The 18,886-nt window shown below is 33.0% G+C and overlaps 2 protein-coding genes across 2 annotated transcripts in view; one reads left to right on the top strand and one right to left on the bottom strand.

Annotated features, from left to right (window-relative positions):
* LOC115234526 (protein outspread) overlaps positions 1-18,886 on the bottom strand; it is a 223,743-nt gene that overhangs the window by 147,874 nt on the left and 56,983 nt on the right. Inside the window, exon 2 of the mRNA XM_029805684.1 lies at positions 17,108-17,188. Within this exon, the coding sequence (XP_029661544.1) occupies positions 17,108-17,188 (81 nt within the window). The remainder of the gene's footprint in view (positions 1-17,107; positions 17,189-18,886) is intronic.
* Positions 1,232-4,982, top strand: LOC115234527. The gene is made up of 5 exons (XM_029805685.1): positions 1,232-1,677; positions 2,487-2,673; positions 3,146-3,374; positions 3,914-4,019; positions 4,766-4,982. The coding sequence occupies exons 1-5, from the start codon at positions 1,627-1,629 to the stop codon at positions 4,796-4,798; spliced, it is 606 nt and encodes a 201-aa protein (XP_029661545.1). The 5' UTR covers positions 1,232-1,626; the 3' UTR covers positions 4,799-4,982.

Below are 18,886 nucleotides of genomic sequence, written 5' to 3'. Positions count from 1 at the left end.
CTTATAATTATTTTCTATTGTAAAACGTAAAACAGAAACCGATTTCTTATAGGAACCATATCTGAATTGGTCACTTAGCAATTACTCAATGCGAGATCGGAAATTGTACGCTGAGAGAAAAATGTCTGGTATTTGCAACTATAATTGCATAATAAAATAATTATAATTGGGATTCTTATTTTCATAGTTATTATTGCTATTATAGTTATTATTTTTATAGTTTTTATTGTTATTATATTATATTAGTAAAAATAACCTTGTATGCATAGTCTGACAATTATATAAAAATTTTACTATAAATTATAATAATTTGAAATATTAATGTAGTAAAATATCACGTAACATCAGATGGTAAATTAAATAAACATTTTTATGTAATAATCACAATCACAATTATGATAAATGTAACTCTTGACATCAGCTTTACCATTTACTGATAATAATAACTAAAAAATAAGTAAAAAAAAATAATTAAAAGTATACATTTTAATAACCACATTAATAGCTTGTTTGACTATACTTCTAACCACAAATTTACTAAAGATATAATAAAAACTATAAAGAGAGAATAGCTGTAAAAGTAATCATTTACGCACAATGTGATAGAACCATAGCAATAGCATATTTTAGTAACTACATTTATAAATAGCAGTTTGGTATTTTCCTGAAAAAAACTGAAAAGAATAAGAGTCATATATATTAATTAATCTTATACTAGTTAATTATATTACTTAATTCTATATATTAATTATGTTATTAATATTTATATATTGTGATTGATTAAATTTTTACAGAATAGATTTTAAACTATAATCATAATTTTAATGCACAAACTATTACAAAAATAAGGATATCAAAAAATTGTGCCAATTGAAAATAAAAATCTATAAAAACATATTAATAATAAAAAGTTGTATACAAAATATGTATAATGTAAAGTATTGTTTTAATTTCCTATAAAAATAAGAATATGAAAAAGAGGGGCCAACTGAATAAAATTTGATGCTATAAAATTTATACATGTATTTCTTCTTTTATATCCAATATTAAGAGAAAAAACATATCTAATATATTGCAATATAATATTTATTACAAAAAAATCGTTTGAAATGGAAACAATTATATACATTCCAATAACCATATACATATACATATTTTTATTTTCAGTTGACATAATTTTCTGATATTATTATTTTTGTAGGATAGTTCTTTATAGTAGTATATACAACATTTCTCATAATTGGTGCGTATTCATGGCGCCATTTTGTTCTATTTTTTAAAAATATAAGTTTTGAAGGATTACGTAATACAAATAGATACAAGAAATCAATGTTTTAACTTTTTTAATTTTTTTTAATTTTAAATGTCGATGTAAGATACTCGCGATTAAAGTGCAGCCGAACAAAAGTGTACGTTAAAAAATCTACAAGTGGCGGAAAAAAGAAAATTTCAATATGATTCCGAGATTTCCACAAAAAAAAGTATAATGTGACTTATGAGCGTTTAAAAATAAATAATTTAGTGCGACATTGACAGCCAATAAGAGTCAGGCAAATGGACCCTTTAACACTCTACAAGGATATCGTTTATATTCTTCAATAGTCGTATGTTTATCATTGTCGCGCGATGACATGTACATATAGCGAACAGCGAGACAACGACTTAGATCACAATTTGGTAAAGTTGAGAAATTAATATCATAAAACCAAGTATTATCATTTTAGTATCTTGCCGTAAGCGCCAAGCCTTTCTTCGGTGTTTCGTATATGCAATTAGTTTAAGATATTTCCTAAGTTCTGATAGAATAAAATCACCAGTATGTGATCATTGTGCTTTTTTGTATCGTCAAATTCGTGCTTGAAATTTTGAAGGGTGGCTGACACAGAGACGCTCGAAAATAAAATCAATTATCTATACGAGATGCAGATTGTCTTAAATTGTGTCAAATTAATTAAAAGTGCTTATTATGATGTTTGGTTGTAAAATTATACTTGGCTTTAGTCTTTTATTAACAAGAAATTCAAAAGAAAAATACCGGCTTTATCAAGAGCAATAGAGAAATATTGATAGTTTTATGCTATGACCTTATAGAACTTTTATAGTCACTATGACTTTACAAAGTATCAATAGCAAATATAAATATTTTGTTTTTCGGATAATTTCATATTAATTTAGACAGAAAGTTTATTTTGTTATTTCGCAAATATTCTAATTCCATTTGTAAATACTTTTTAAACCCGCCTTGTACTAAAAATTTATTTTGTATATATATATATATAAGAGTTTTTTTATCATTCTTACTAATTTTTATTATTTTTCTCATTTTACCATAAGTCTTTGTCAATTTGATAATAACTCGTTATAAAATTTACCTTTTCTGTTTTGCTTACAATATCTGTGTTATTGGGCAAGCATAACAAGATTCTGATATATTCCATAAATGTTTTTCTTTACGGACAATCAATACAACGTGTTATTAATAATAGAAGCCGTATAGGAGGAAAAGATTGGATAAAGAAAATCGCAATCTGTCGAATCTTATTAAAATTAAGCAGAGAAGTGCTAAACAAGTATCCACGATGTGTTTTACTATAATGATGCAAACTATAAAGCGAATATTCCATTCGGCATATTTATGTATAGCTATTTTTGTTTTTATCTTATGCATACCAGGTAAGATCATACAATCATATAATAATATAATTATATTTATTTAGTTTATGTTTATACTTTATAATCAAAAGCAAACATAAATAATGGAACTTAATGACTGTGTGCATATTTTTTACTTTTCTTTTTCTATATATTTATCAAAAGTAAATACCAAAAAAGAAAAAAAATATATATACATTCTTAATTTAAAAAAGAAGTAATACATAATACATGCTTATTACATACTTAGGTACATCTGATTTACTAATAATGTATATATATTTAATTGTGTAAACTTTTACTGTCAATAAATAATTAATTTAATAATAAACTTTTGTTTTATTATTATAAGATTATTATTAAGTATTATTATATTTTATTATTAAAATTATTATGTTCTTTTGCAAGAAAAAAAAGTAAAGTTGATAAACTGATAAACGCAGTTATCAGTTTACGAATTAAAACACATATTTAAAAAAAAATTATTTTTTAGTTTATATGATATTAGGACCGACCAATGATAAACATACTGCAATAAATGAAAAAAAAAACAAACGCACCAAAAAATGGATATATAACTTGGCTGATGAAATAAAAGAAACAATATCACCCACAAAAAACTTTGAAGATTTGAATACTTCCGAAATGAACATTGACTTTAAAATTGCGCTGCTTGCAGTAGTACCAATAATATTAGCGTTAATGTACTGTTGTTTTTTCGGGTAAACTTTATATTATACAGATTATATTAGATGTTTTTAATATTAATTAAAATAAAATTGTCATTTTTAATACAAAATTATCCAAGTCATAATAAATGAATTATTAGATTCGTGCATCTCTGCCTGCATACATATATATGTGCGACCGTGTAATATGTATGTATGTTTGTGTATACAAACACACATACAACACATATATGCATATATGCATTTATTAATGCAATATAGAAATTATTTATTTAAATTTGAATTCATAATGTTAATAAAAACAAATCCTCTTTTTCGGTGATTTTAAAATCAATAGAACTATTATATGATATTAACATCAATATCTGATTTTTTCAAACGTAATGCTGTTTTATTATAAAATTTCTGAGAAAGATTTAAAATAAATATAATATGGCGATTTTTATATTCATTTTATTATAACCAATAATAATTACTAATCGCTATGTTGAAAGTTTTAATTAATTTTTTATAAGCATTTTTATTATTAAAAACGTTCCTTCTAAATTGTTTACGAGTTTTGGTTGTTATAGAAAACTTCTCAATTCCACTCGCGATGCCGATCCAGCTGTCGATAGACGCAATGTGCCAGTCCATTATCGAAACGAAATTAGAATAGTGTTCGGATCGGGTGAACACGTAAGTAAAATATCTATAATGTATTATTAAATGCAGAGTCTACCTCAAATCGTTATAATTTTTTTAGATACAAAAATAATGTAAGTATACAAACACATACAAACGCAAACGCCGATATAAACATACAAAATGTTTCAAAAATAAATAGCCAAAATTAAAAATATATTCTTTACTTATCGTACAGATAAACAAAATTCATATAAATGTGAATCCATAAATGTTTTATTTTTAAATTATAAACACGTTTTATTCGCAGAATTTGGCAAAAACATTTCGTTAAAAGAAGGTGATAAACATATTTTTTTTTAACAAACGTTCGTTTCGTCAGTGTCTTATCGACGATATCATCGAAAATATCTAACAATTCCCACAGTATTTTAAATTTTAAAATAGCAATAAAAGCATTAGAGTAAAAGTCCTGAGATATTCTCGTAAATAAAAATCTAGAGATTTAAAATCGATAGATGTAAATATGGATAAGAACGGAAAGAAGTCATATCCAGCAAATTTGCTAACGGAATATTTTTGTCAAACTCTATCATAAAAATACTTATAATTTGGAAAAGAAGCATTTTTGGACCCATGATTATATAATTTTTTTCATCTTTACGCTAAGTAAAATATATTTCTAAATTTGTTCCCTTTTACACATAGAAGTTATTATCATATTAATAATCATATTAATAATATATCATATTAATATATCATATATCATATTAATAATATTAATATCTTTAATTTTGCAGTTATCAGACGACGAAATGGAAACTGCACTTTGATGTTTTACGCATTGCCGCAATTCACATAACTGTGATATTGATAAAGTCTCTTAAGTACGATATGAAGTTCGAATATCAATTTCAAATTTTCTAGACAATGCGTGTGTTGTAAAGCATGATTAATTTTTAATAAATATATTATGTAACGACAAAAAGAGAAACTGTTGCAAACATAAATAATTTTAATTCAGAATCAATTTTTAAGAAATTCATGTATTAACACAATTATAAATTTAAAAAATTATTACATTAAGAAAAAACTGATTTATTTTATGCTGTTACATATATTTTTTAAGAAAATATTAATTTAATATACACATATATATAATATACAAAAAAGTGTTTATAAATAATTTACAATAAAGATTCTAAAGTTAAAATTGAGAAAAATTATATATTTTCAAACGCATCATAAATGTTTTTATACACACATTATATTTAAAGTAAAATGATTTTGATAATATTGAAATTTTTTAGAAAGTTGATGATTGTTTCTAAATAATAATGTATGTATAATAATAATAATGATTACGAAATAATAATGTAATTAAAGATTATGTTTGCACGCGTTTCTCTTCCTAAAGCTTCAAAGATTTATGGTTAGGTTTTACTTTACTTTACTTTAAAATTATTATTTTTTATAAACTTGATAATCATCTTTCTGTAGAATTAATTGTAATCAAACATTTTTTTTATAAAAATGCCGTAATTACAATAGTTTTGTTAGAAGTAATCTCTCTCTCGAATATGTTTCATAAGCCAGCAAAGTTGTGCAACAATATTATAATGAATAGTTCACTTTCAGGCTTTCGTAATTGTGTCAATATTAACGCATAATTCGCTTTCAAGCTTCTTGTAATTGCGTTTAAATTTGGATTTAGATTTAGATTGTATGTCCTCTGTTATTATTTGTCGAGATTGTCTATGCGATACAGATGTTTACTGCTCAACTAATTTTAGTATTTGGTTTATTATGTGTAGATATTACATATACTATAGCAAAAACTGATTTTAACAAATTAATAAATAATAATAGATTATAACATATGTATATGCAATTATAATATATGTGCTATTATTCAACACTTTCTTTAAATAAAAATTTTGTTAGTGTCATTCTACTCAAAATTAATTACTTATATTATAATATTAATTAGAAACTATATGTCTGTTTAATTATAAACAAAATAGTTAATAAATTATTTAATTAATTAAACGTAACTTACTTTATTTAGATCCTTTTTCATTTGTAAATTTTGAAAGCGGCAAATTTATGTAACTTTAATAAATTAAAAATAATATGTATATTCCTAATAAATAAAAAAATAAGTGATAACAATATGGTGACTTATTTTTAATTTCTTACGTAATTATTTTTGTAATATTATTATCACATGTAATTTGTTTTTTCTTAAAAAGTAAAAGTATAAATAACTTTATGAATATTATGATTATCATAAAGTTATTTACTGGTAATTATTTACTAATAATTAACTAGTTATTATCAAGCGAGAGATTGCTAATTACAATATTAATAATATTATAATATTACAATTTATAATATTTAATAATACAGCAATATTAACTTTTAGACACTATTTAATAATATGTATTTCGTATAAATATGCTTATTGTAATTATCTTGTGTTTTGTATTAATTAATATACATTATAAATATATCAATTCATATATTTATTTTAATTATAAATCATGTTTGAAAAATTTGCGGGCTAAGACATTTAGAAAGACAAATGTGGTGTATAAATGCGAAATTTTTTGCGCCTTTCGATAATGGAAAGCGAGGTGAATGCGAGTTTGTCGCGTATGATCTTCAATTTCATAAACGTTTCATAAATTTTAACTCGACGAAAGAATACTTTGTACGTGGAAGATTCACGTGCCGATTTCGCGCAATCACTATACTCACTTCCTTGTCAATTGTAATCAAAAATCACAATTGCAGCATCGCATTTTACTAAATTCTAGTTACCGAGATTCTCCGTCCCATTCAAAATCATCTGGTTGCAGTGCGAATAAAGAAAAAAAAAAAAAAAAAAACTTCTCGAGACTGGTGCTAACACTGTAAGTACTACAACTAATCCTTCTATAAGTAACAATTTCGAGTTGCAAACGCAATGCGTTGAAAACCGCTGATATACGCCGCTCATAAACGTTGCAAAGCACCGCGCGATGAAACGACAGTGATTTGCGCGGACTTTTGCAACTCCGCGCAGATGGTAAGCGGGATTCACAAAGGCAAAAATATTTTTCGGCTTAATATATATCATCGGATTCCTAAGAGATGTTTATTACAGTCTCCGATCGCCAACGTCTTTTGCCGCCAATTTTGCGCGCGCGGCGACTATTTTTTATTTAGAAGGATCGTGTGTCTAATATATTTCATCGGATTTGGATGGATCGAAGATACATTTACATTCGTCGCGCGTTACTAACCTGGCGGAAAAAAAAAAAGAAAAAGGAAGAAACGCAAAGGGCGACGACGCGCATATGTGTGCGCTAAGGGCTGCCCGAGGACTTTGAGAGGCTGCACAAAGAGGGGGAAGAGCGAAAAAAGAGAAGTGCATCAACGTGCATACGGGGCATAACTCGCGAATAATGCGATGTTTTATATGAACGTACGTGAGCCAGCTGTAAGCTAATGCATTTTGCAGCGGCAAGCTTAAGCCGTGTACTATTCGCGTGTGGAGGTCGACCGACGACGCGACGACTGCATCATTGCAAGCAGGAACATGCTCATTAAGGCTGTGCATAGAAACGCGAATGCGTCCGATTAAATTGTTTTATCGCGCGGAAGCGCGCATCGAAAATAAATTGCTACTCTCTCTGTCGTAAGTGAATAATAAAACTGTATCGCTCTGATAAAACCTTAACAATCTATTAATTAAAGTCGTAAATTATTCATCAACCGTTATTCACACACATTTTCCTCTCTCAAAGCAAATAAAATAAACTTCAAGCGGAAAAAAATAAAAGAACATCGATACAAAATTACAGATAATGCAACTGAAACTTGCGATTTCTATCAATAGTCTCTAAGAAGAAAAAAATGTCTTTGTTCAATATTTCGTGTATCTTTATTTATATCAAATGCAAATGCTAAATTTTTCGCTTTCACTCACGGTGAAGAATTAATCATTCGCCAAATGTAATCATGAAATAGAGTCGTTAAACGTCCATTAGAAACGCCGTGTAAACAATTTCGTGCGGCCGTGATTAACGTCGCGATTTACGAGGCTCGTTCATCGTGCGAGACGTGATACGCGGCGCACCTTAACGCCGACCGATCTTTGAGACCGCGGAACGTACACGTGTCAGGAATGTTGGAAATAATGCGAGCAACAACTTACACATTTACAGTTTCACGGCGAGACCGAAAAGAAAAACAGTGAAAGGAAACAGAGTACGCGCCGTGCGTACAATGTAAATCTGCGGCCCGGGAATGTTTCGCGCGCGCATCCGACCTCGATCTTTTTTCGCGATTCATTAGAATTGCGCCGCGCTAATTTCATCGTCCCATCTGCATCTCGTTCGCTCTGTTCCTCGCTCACCGTTGGGAAAAATTCTGGCGAATTCCCTGGCTCTCGATTTTTTCGATAGTCTCATTCGCGGTGAACGCGATGAATCGAGGCGAGCACGTTAATTGGATAATTAAAGGAGGAGGGAAATGTGCGTATGGCGTGCTGGAATTAGTTTCGATCGTTCTTAATTGAATTATCGCGAGGCGATATGTCGAAATCGTTGTTATCAAATTGTCGCAAAGAATGATGCTCGACTAGTTCGATTTGTTCCGCTGAATTTTTGTCAATGGTATTTTATCGAGATATGTTATTTTGACGCGTGTCATATTGCGTTTTATCGCTTATATACGTAATGCCTCGCTGATGTCGTAAAACACTTTCGCGACGAACGCTTTGACAAATCTCGAGTTGCGTTTTTCTTCGATAAATATTTCAAAAAAGAAGAGAAGAGAGAAGTGTTTTAACTCCATTCTTAACATTAAGTATATTATCAATATTTCGTATTAATTTGAAGCGCGTCACACACACATACAAGGAATCTATTATAAAATATTTTTTATGATATCAATGGCGTCATTTTCCGGTAATTATAAAACGTTATATTGTCACATCAAGAATTTAATAATATTTATATAAAAAAAGTACGGAAAATCGGAATTAACTCCAAGAAGGGTCTTGTGAATTTGCCGATAACACGCTAAGGCGTTCACGATACAAACGTTTCTTACAATTGCGCGATAAAAAAACAGATACGATAATTTATTTTCAATGAACTGTCGAGAATGAAGTCACTCAACACGAGAACGAGAAGACACGAGTTCTCCGTGCCTTTCCTGTGCGATAAGAATGTTTACATTTCAGATTAGCGCCAAATGTGACAACGAGCAGGTGTCATAGGTGTGTCGCAACAAAATACATATGGATTACGCAACAAAGCGTCGTCACATCATTAATACCTAGCGGGACAATAGAACGTATAAGGGGAAACGGAAGGATACGTTCGTGCGAAGGAAAGTGCGGCATCTTTCTTATTCACAAGAATGACAGCATTTGACGATAATAAACCGTGTCGCGAAAACGAATTGTTGCGTAACGAACGCATATTGTTTTGCGTTAAAAGCTAACGAAACACGTGTAAAACGCTGTGACGACACAAATATGACATCAATATCGGCTGACTGTGCAGAACAGATGCATTGCAATTAAAGCATTTTTGCCACGTAAGCTATCGGTGCTTAATCGATTAACACCGAATCGATAAATTAATCGGGATCGCCTTAATTATAAAAAAAAAAAATAATCGTGACTGATTCAATTAATTAAGCAATTGGCGAATTAGCCGTCACTGGCACTGTGTTAACTCTCGCTCTCGTTCCGATTACTGATACGGTTGTTATCAATCGGCGCGTGTTCGCGGTTGTTACCGCTGGGATTAATCCGTGTGCATTTTTAGCAACACGACATACGTGCCTCCGCATATTTATATTATTTACATATCGCGAGTTATTTCGCACTCCTTCGACGAAGTTATTGTGCAATCTTTTCGCGTAGCTATAACCACAGTTGACTGATAGAGTTCACCTTTTTACAAGTAATACGAAGAGAAAGAGAGATTGTTTATTTTCGACAATACTATTACGCAATAAAAAGAACTGGCCGTGCGTTATGGCCAGAGTTGTTGCACCTTATCGTTTTACGGTGTCGTTAAAACGGCGCAAACACATCGTGAATGTATAACGGAGCGTTTTACTGTCGCGCAAGTCATGTTGCAATGCCGCGTTTGCTTTAGCGATGGTTTCAAACGATTTTCATTGTTTTCCACTTTTCTTTACTCCACGCTTTTACTATGTACATCTTAACGTAAATGCAATGGTTTGCCATATCCCGATATCGAGAATTCGCAATCGATTGCGCGCGCGAAGGCATATATATTAACTCTCAGCGGACTTCTTTAAACATTACGATATAAAAAACGTTGCTTAAAAAATGTAGTTATATAAATCAGTCGTAAGATTGTACAATTAAGATTATTTTCTTATAAATCTTTCCCAATTTTCGTAAGATCTCTTTTTAAAATTATATAAACTGTAATTATATAAACTGTATATGACATCAAAAGCTTAAGAAAATTTATGACGCCTGCTGAGGATTAATATTATGCGGCAAATTGAACTCTCTTGTTTGGTTGGATAACAGCTAACGGTTAAAAGGAGCAGATGCTAAATCTTCTTTAAGAGATCTATAAAAATATACCCCATCGTACTATTATATATACAGACCGTATATATAAAGACTTCATCTTCATAAAAATTAAATATCCCTTTCTTTTTTAACCGAGAAAAGACTTTCAACTTGAGAGGGAAATCGAGAGGAGAATGGAACAAATGTAATTTCCAGCCGCACAAATAGTTACGCATGCTCGCGAGAGTATTTCTCTAACCGCAATATTGCAATGGAGATCCATCGATCCTCTTCGATCTCACGACCCGTGAGAGATTCCTACCATTCGACTTCTCTCGATGTGCCTCGAGGTATTACCGGAGTGAAAATAGAGGCGTCGCTTTATTATATCGCGATGAGTTGTACTAGGACTGTATCGATCGTCGTAAAATTTGAAACGTGCGAAATATCAAACAAACGGACCGACTCTGCACCGTCCAGTTTCCAGTCGCAAACAAATCCGGGAATTCTCTCATCGTGACAATCATGATAAGTTTGATAAAAATGATACATACTGATACAGACCGATAACGAATAGATAAATAATGTAGACTTATCTAATTGATCGAATAAAACGTATAAATTGCGAATACTTGTATTAAATATCACGAAAAATTCCATTAAATATTTAATTAAATATGAACGAGTAAATAAAATATATTTAACAATTCATAATTGCTTTGTTTTCTTTACTTATTAATTTAAAAATAATACAGTTTATTAAATTAATGTTTCCGAAAATATTCAGATTTATATGTATATTAAAGTTAAAAAAAAAAAAAAAAACCGAGACTTAAGAATTAATCATTCGCCAAATGTAATCATGAAATAGAGTCGTTAAACGTCCATTAGAAACGCCGTGTAAACAATTTCGTGCGGCCGTGATTAACGTCGCGATTTACGAGGCTCGTTCATCGTGCGAGACGTGATACGCGGCGCACCTTAACGCCGACCGATCTTTGAGACCGCGGAACGTACACGTGTCAGGAATGTTGGAAATAATGCGAGCAACAACTTACACATTTACAGTTTCACGGCGAGACCGAAAAGAAAAACAGTGAAAGGAAACAGAGTACGCGCCGTGCGTACAATGTAAATCTGCGGCCCGGGAATGTTTCGCGCGCGCATCCGACCTCGATCTTTTTTCGCGATTCATTAGAATTGCGCCGCGCTAATTTCATCGTCCCATCTGCATCTCGTTCGCTCTGTTCCTCGCTCACCGTTGGGAAAAATTCTGGCGAATTCCCTGGCTCTCGATTTTTTCGATAGTCTCATTCGCGGTGAACGCGATGAATCGAGGCGAGCACGTTAATTGGATAATTAAAGGAGGAGGGAAATGTGCGTATGGCGTGCTGGAATTAGTTTCGATCGTTCTTAATTGAATTATCGCGAGGCGATATGTCGAAATCGTTGTTATCAAATTGTCGCAAAGAATGATGCTCGACTAGTTCGATTTGTTCCGCTGAATTTTTGTCAATGGTATTTTATCGAGATATGTTATTTTGACGCGTGTCATATTGCGTTTTATCGCTTATATACGTAATGCCTCGCTGATGTCGTAAAACACTTTCGCGACGAACGCTTTGACAAATCTCGAGTTGCGTTTTTCTTCGATAAATATTTCAAAAAAGAAGAGAAGAGAGAAGTGTTTTAACTCCATTCTTAACATTAAGTATATTATCAATATTTCGTATTAATTTGAAGCGCGTCACACACACATACAAGGAATCTATTATAAAATATTTTTTATGATATCAATGGCGTCATTTTCCGGTAATTATAAAACGTTATATTGTCACATCAAGAATTTAATAATATTTATATAAAAAAAGTACGGAAAATCGGAATTAACTCCAAGAAGGGTCTTGTGAATTTGCCGATAACACGCTAAGGCGTTCACGATACAAACGTTTCTTACAATTGCGCGATAAAAAAACAGATACGATAATTTATTTTCAATGAACTGTCGAGAATGAAGTCACTCAACACGAGAACGAGAAGACACGAGTTCTCCGTGCCTTTCCTGTGCGATAAGAATGTTTACATTTCAGATTAGCGCCAAATGTGACAACGAGCAGGTGTCATAGGTGTGTCGCAACAAAATACATATGGATTACGCAACAAAGCGTCGTCACATCATTAATACCTAGCGGGACAATAGAACGTATAAGGGGAAACGGAAGGATACGTTCGTGCGAAGGAAAGTGCGGCATCTTTCTTATTCACAAGAATGACAGCATTTGACGATAATAAACCGTGTCGCGAAAACGAATTGTTGCGTAACGAACGCATATTGTTTTGCGTTAAAAGCTAACGAAACACGTGTAAAACGCTGTGACGACACAAATATGACATCAATATCGGCTGACTGTGCAGAACAGATGCATTGCAATTAAAGCATTTTTGCCACGTAAGCTATCGGTGCTTAATCGATTAACACCGAATCGATAAATTAATCGGGATCGCCTTAATTATAAAAAAAAAAAATAATCGTGACTGATTCAATTAATTAAGCAATTGGCGAATTAGCCGTCACTGGCACTGTGTTAACTCTCGCTCTCGTTCCGATTACTGATACGGTTGTTATCAATCGGCGCGTGTTCGCGGTTGTTACCGCTGGGATTAATCCGTGTGCATTTTTAGCAACACGACATACGTGCCTCCGCATATTTATATTATTTACATATCGCGAGTTATTTCGCACTCCTTCGACGAAGTTATTGTGCAATCTTTTCGCGTAGCTATAACCACAGTTGACTGATAGAGTTCACCTTTTTACAAGTAATACGAAGAGAAAGAGAGATTGTTTATTTTCGACAATACTATTACGCAATAAAAAGAACTGGCCGTGCGTTATGGCCAGAGTTGTTGCACCTTATCGTTTTACGGTGTCGTTAAAACGGCGCAAACACATCGTGAATGTATAACGGAGCGTTTTACTGTCGCGCAAGTCATGTTGCAATGCCGCGTTTGCTTTAGCGATGGTTTCAAACGATTTTCATTGTTTTCCACTTTTCTTTACTCCACGCTTTTACTATGTACATCTTAACGTAAATGCAATGGTTTGCCATATCCCGATATCGAGAATTCGCAATCGATTGCGCGCGCGAAGGCATATATATTAACTCTCAGCGGACTTCTTTAAACATTACGATATAAAAAACGTTGCTTAAAAAATGTAGTTATATAAATCAGTCGTAAGATTGTACAATTAAGATTATTTTCTTATAAATCTTTCCCAATTTTCGTAAGATCTCTTTTTAAAATTATATAAACTGTAATTATATAAACTGTATATGACATCAAAAGCTTAAGAAAATTTATGACGCCTGCTGAGGATTAATATTATGCGGCAAATTGAACTCTCTTGTTTGGTTGGATAACAGCTAACGGTTAAAAGGAGCAGATGCTAAATCTTCTTTAAGAGATCTATAAAAATATACCCCATCGTACTATTATATATACAGACCGTATATATAAAGACTTCATCTTCATAAAAATTAAATATCCCTTTCTTTTTTAACCGAGAAAAGACTTTCAACTTGAGAGGGAAATCGAGAGGAGAATGGAACAAATGTAATTTCCAGCCGCACAAATAGTTACGCATGCTCGCGAGAGTATTTCTCTAACCGCAATATTGCAATGGAGATCCATCGATCCTCTTCGATCTCACGACCCGTGAGAGATTCCTACCATTCGACTTCTCTCGATGTGCCTCGAGGTATTACCGGAGTGAAAATAGAGGCGTCGCTTTATTATATCGCGATGAGTTGTACTAGGACTGTATCGATCGTCGTAAAATTTGAAACGTGCGAAATATCAAACAAACGGACCGACTCTGCACCGTCCAGTTTCCAGTCGCAAACAAATCCGGGAATTCTCTCATCGTGACAATCATGATAAGTTTGATAAAAATGATACATACTGATACAGACCGATAACGAATAGATAAATAATGTAGACTTATCTAATTGATCGAATAAAACGTATAAATTGCGAATACTTGTATTAAATATCACGAAAAATTCCATTAAATATTTAATTAAATATGAACGAGTAAATAAAATATATTTAACAATTCATAATTGCTTTGTTTTCTTTACTTATTAATTTAAAAATAATACAGTTTATTAAATTAATGTTTCCGAAAATATTCAGATTTATATGTATATTAAAGTTATAAAAAAAAAAAAAACCGAGACTTTAATTGTAACTTTTTAACATAAAAGTAATGACAGATCTAAACCGTTGCAATGCAAAAAAAAAAATCACAAATATGCGTATTTGCCATCCGACGTAAATGTTTATGCATCGATGAGAAAGAAGTCGGATAGGAATGCCATAAAATATTAAATAATCTCTCAAGAATCCGAGTCTCTTAAGTAACAGAGTGTTGGACGATAAAATAACGCCAATCGCAATACGATATCGAAACGGTTGATAAATTGTTAAACGTATAGCGGGAGATGTCATTGAGGAGGCAGAAAGGGAGAAAATCCCGGACCATGAGTTGCTTACGAATTAGCAAAGTCCACTTAATTAAAGAATCAATGACCACGCATTAATGAAATACGCACTTCACTGCTCGGAGGCTCCAAAGACCTTTAAGAGTTCATTCTTAAAGCGGTTTCTAATTATTCACTTTCTCCGCAGCATAACGATCGAGATTTACAGATTCGCGTCGCGGTCCACGTAATTTCCCAATGATACCTTCGAACGCGGAGACGACAGTTAACAGAGATAGTCGCAGGTAATCGAGACAGTCTCCGCGAAGTCATTCACCGAATAACTTCCTCTTTTTATGACAAGGGCGGTTTATGCAGAGGTTTGAAGTAGCAGTAAATAATAGAAAACGTTTATTGCTGCCCTCAAGAGTCTTTTAAGAACTAAGAATATACAAATACTACATTGCAAAGTCTCGAGACTTGTATCGTGGGAAACAAATGTCGATAACATCAATAGCTAACAGATGTGTGCTAAATAAAAAGCATTTCTGTAATTGTGTAATAAAAAATAAAGTTATAACGCGCGCGCAAATAAAACAGTGCTTTCATCGAAGAGAATCGTTATCGGAATTTTACATGCGGCAATAATCCGTGAAAGCGCTCTTGATTAGGGATAAATGGAAAAATCGTAGCAAAAATCGGAGCGGTCGGCCTGTCATGAAACATCACATGAAAGATTATAGCAAGCGAGAGACTAAGATCGAGGCCAGAGACGGTCACCATAAGACCGCTTTCTACTCGCGCCTTTGCAAGCAGGATAATACGAACACTCTCGATACATGTCGATAATTATCGATCCTATAAAAATCTCGGCTATAATCAAGAATATTGTATAGTCTTAGTCTTTAAAGATATAAACGTCAAACGAAGAAATTGCGCGTTCCTTGGCATTTTCCCGGGAACAATTTAATTCGTACGTATATACTATTAATGATAATTACATGCAATATTTTCTAAGAAATTACACACGAAACTGTCGTAATACGGTGATAAACAAACGCAGTTTCGCAACAACTAAAGATTCTTGTTGATCTTTGATAGTAAGGATTTAACTATATCTCGCTTGACATTTCCTTCATAATTCAAGAATATCGCAGCGCAATCATTTTTTCTTAATTAATAAGCAATCTCTTCTACACGAATTACAACAAGAACCTCACGGTTGTTTTTAAAGGTTACCGTATATTTGCGATATAACAACGTTAGTGACTTTATGAATTATTATAATTTTTACAGAATTGTCAATCTTCTCTCTCGACATCATCACGTTTTCAATTAACGGTACTGTCCCCGGATCCTCGACACGTCAATCAAATCGCACATGTCGCGGCGGTCTTTGACAGAGAAAATTGCAACAGCCGAAGGAAACTGTTTATAGGCGGTCCTATTAAACGAACATAAATCATACGACCGACACCTTGGCAAACCGGCATCCGTGTTTCTGCATCTCTTGGCGAATCGCCGCGGCTAACGTCGATAACGACTTCGGAAGCCTTCGTTTCGGAAAAATTTTGATTCTCCAGCGCGACCGAGACGTCAAAATGAAAAAGGGGTGTTCATATAAAGTATTAACGATCGTTTCACGTCGGAGAAAGTTTAGAAAGGAACAACATTCGTGCGCGCGTGCACGCGCCGCCATAAATGTAAAATAAAGCCGAAACGATTTCGTTTATATACGTGTTTCTCGAAGTCACGTTTTCGCGAAGTGAACCGTGAGCGCGAATCGCATCGCGAGACCGTGGAAAAACGTATCGTGCGGGTCTTTCCGGCGGGTTGAGGATACGAGAAGAACGGCTTTATCCTCACTTTCTCGATAATGAGCAAATTGCGCGGCCCGATCTACATCTCGCAGCCCGATCTCCCGCAATCGATAAAAGCAATCGTCCGATAATGTAGCCCTGAGCATCGAAACGGAAGTGATTGATGAAATCGATCGCGGCGCGTTCCGGTAAGCAAAAATCCTTTTCTGCCGCCTCTATGGTGTAATTCAATAGGATGTCCGATAAAGAATATCAATCTTTCTTAAATGATAAAGAAAAACTCACCTTTGTCCGGTTCAGTGGGTTTGAAAAGTCCCATCCAGGCGCGACAAACAAGTATCCACATTTGGAAATCTTCCTTGTAGCCTGAAACGAGAAATAGTTTATTTTATAAATACTTGCTTGCATTATTGTTTAATGATATAGTTGGAAATTGATCTTTAAGCGGGAAAAGATATGTACATATATATAAATGTAAATAGTTTTAAGAGTATTTATGCGTGATTTCAAGTTGATAAAAATTTCTTAGTTAAAAAAATTGGTGAAGGAAATAAAGTGTATAACAATTTTCTAAGATAAGAGGAAAATAATACAATATATGTCTGAAAAGAATTCAATTCTCCCGAAAATTTCTCGAGAATTTTCGTTGTAATTCATATGAGACGAAAAAGAGACGGATTCATTAAAAATAATTTATTTAAATGGAAAATTATAAAACTTTTCATAATTTAATAATGTGTCCGCATTGGAAAAAAAATTATTAGCTTTTATTCTCGAAAAATTACCACTCACCTATATCCATTATATAGCACAAGCAATCAAATTCATATTTGATGCGCTTAATCTAATAAAATGCCATCGTACAATTGCGTTAAGTTATAACTGGACTATAACGTGCACAACATCAAGTTAAATAAATCTACGTCTTTCGAGAGTGTTCAAAGACTTATCCGACGTAATCATTCGCGCGGCAATCAGTGCGCAATAATTCGACACTCGTTATAACCTCGTAGTAGATAATACCGCGTAGATAATGGCCATCGCGCCGCGGTTACACGATGAAGCGGCACGGCCGGCGTGGCCAAACTGGCAAAAAGGCCACTCTCTCGTGCGAACAAGTAATACGTCGTCTCCCATTGCGCGGCAATCTCGAAACGAAGCGATCATCTCTCGCGAAAGGATCGTAACAAGAACGAGAATTCGCTCGGCTTTATGGAGAAATAAAAGCTGCTCTACGTACGAGAGGCGTTCCGCGCCTCTCTCCTTTGGCAGAATTATGGCACTTCCTTGTACGGATTAAACGAAAGAACGTCGGGCATCCGCGACAAAAACACTCGATATCTAAACAGTAAACACATGCCGAAGTCAACAAACGAGCGAACCCGGATCGCAAGATAACGCGATAGTCCAGTAAAATAGTATCAAAAACACCGAATATCTACAAAACGGATAGACAAGCCAATTTTTTGAGGGTGAGTAGAAGGTCATAGGAGATGCCCGAATTCACAAAGTTCCAACAAAATTTCCCTGTGCGTCGGCGGCCATCTTCAAAATAGGGGTAAGTTTGGATATCTCGACTCCTATTGGTCGAATCTTTTTCCTTTTTTTTAGTTTTGTAGGAAAAAATATTTGCTACAACTTTTGTTTGAAAATTTTTTTAATAGCTGTCAAGGAAAGAAAGTTACAACCAAAAAAATGCCGTCAATTTGGGGTTGAACATTTTTATTGACAATTATATTGCCCCCTGTTAGTTTTATCAAAAAAATGTTCAAATAAAACTTGTAGAGGACTCACTTCTCTACAATTTTCGTATATCCGCTTTTGCGGTGACTCAAAAAATACCAGAGATAGAGGGCGCCAAAGTTGACTATGTCTAGTAAATGCTATTTTTCGTGAGGAAAATTCCCGTTTTTATTGTAAATTGTCGTACATTAAAACTCTTTTCCGCACCACCAGTGAGATAGAGTTCCAGGCGCATTTTTTTTATGTGGTATCCCCACAAAAAAAAAGGAAAAAAATTCGACCAATAAGAGCCGAGATATCCAAACCTACCGCTATTAAAAA

The sequence above is a fragment of the Formica exsecta genome, unplaced genomic scaffold (genome assembly GCF_003651465.1).
Source record: "Formica exsecta isolate Colony F162 unplaced genomic scaffold, ASM365146v1 scaffold2, whole genome shotgun sequence".
NCBI classification, from domain to species: Eukaryota; Metazoa; Arthropoda; class Insecta; order Hymenoptera; family Formicidae; genus Formica; species Formica exsecta.
Note: the sequence above shows the minus strand (reverse complement) of the source record. Positions and strands in the feature narration are given on the sequence as shown.

What these genes read in the sequence shown, in the direction of transcription:
- LOC115234527 (XM_029805685.1), top strand. Translation starts at nt 1,627, where the DNA reads ATGACATGTACATATAGCGAACAGCGAGACAACGACTTAGATCACAAT. An exon ending in TTTTATCTTATGCATACCAG is followed by an intron (nt 2,674 to 3,145) that starts GTAAGATCATAC and finishes ATTATTTTTTAG; the next exon opens with TTTATATGATATTAGGACCG. An exon ending in ATGTACTGTTGTTTTTTCGG is followed by an intron (nt 3,375 to 3,913) that starts GTAAACTTTATA and finishes TGGTTGTTATAG; the next exon opens with AAAACTTCTCAATTCCACTC.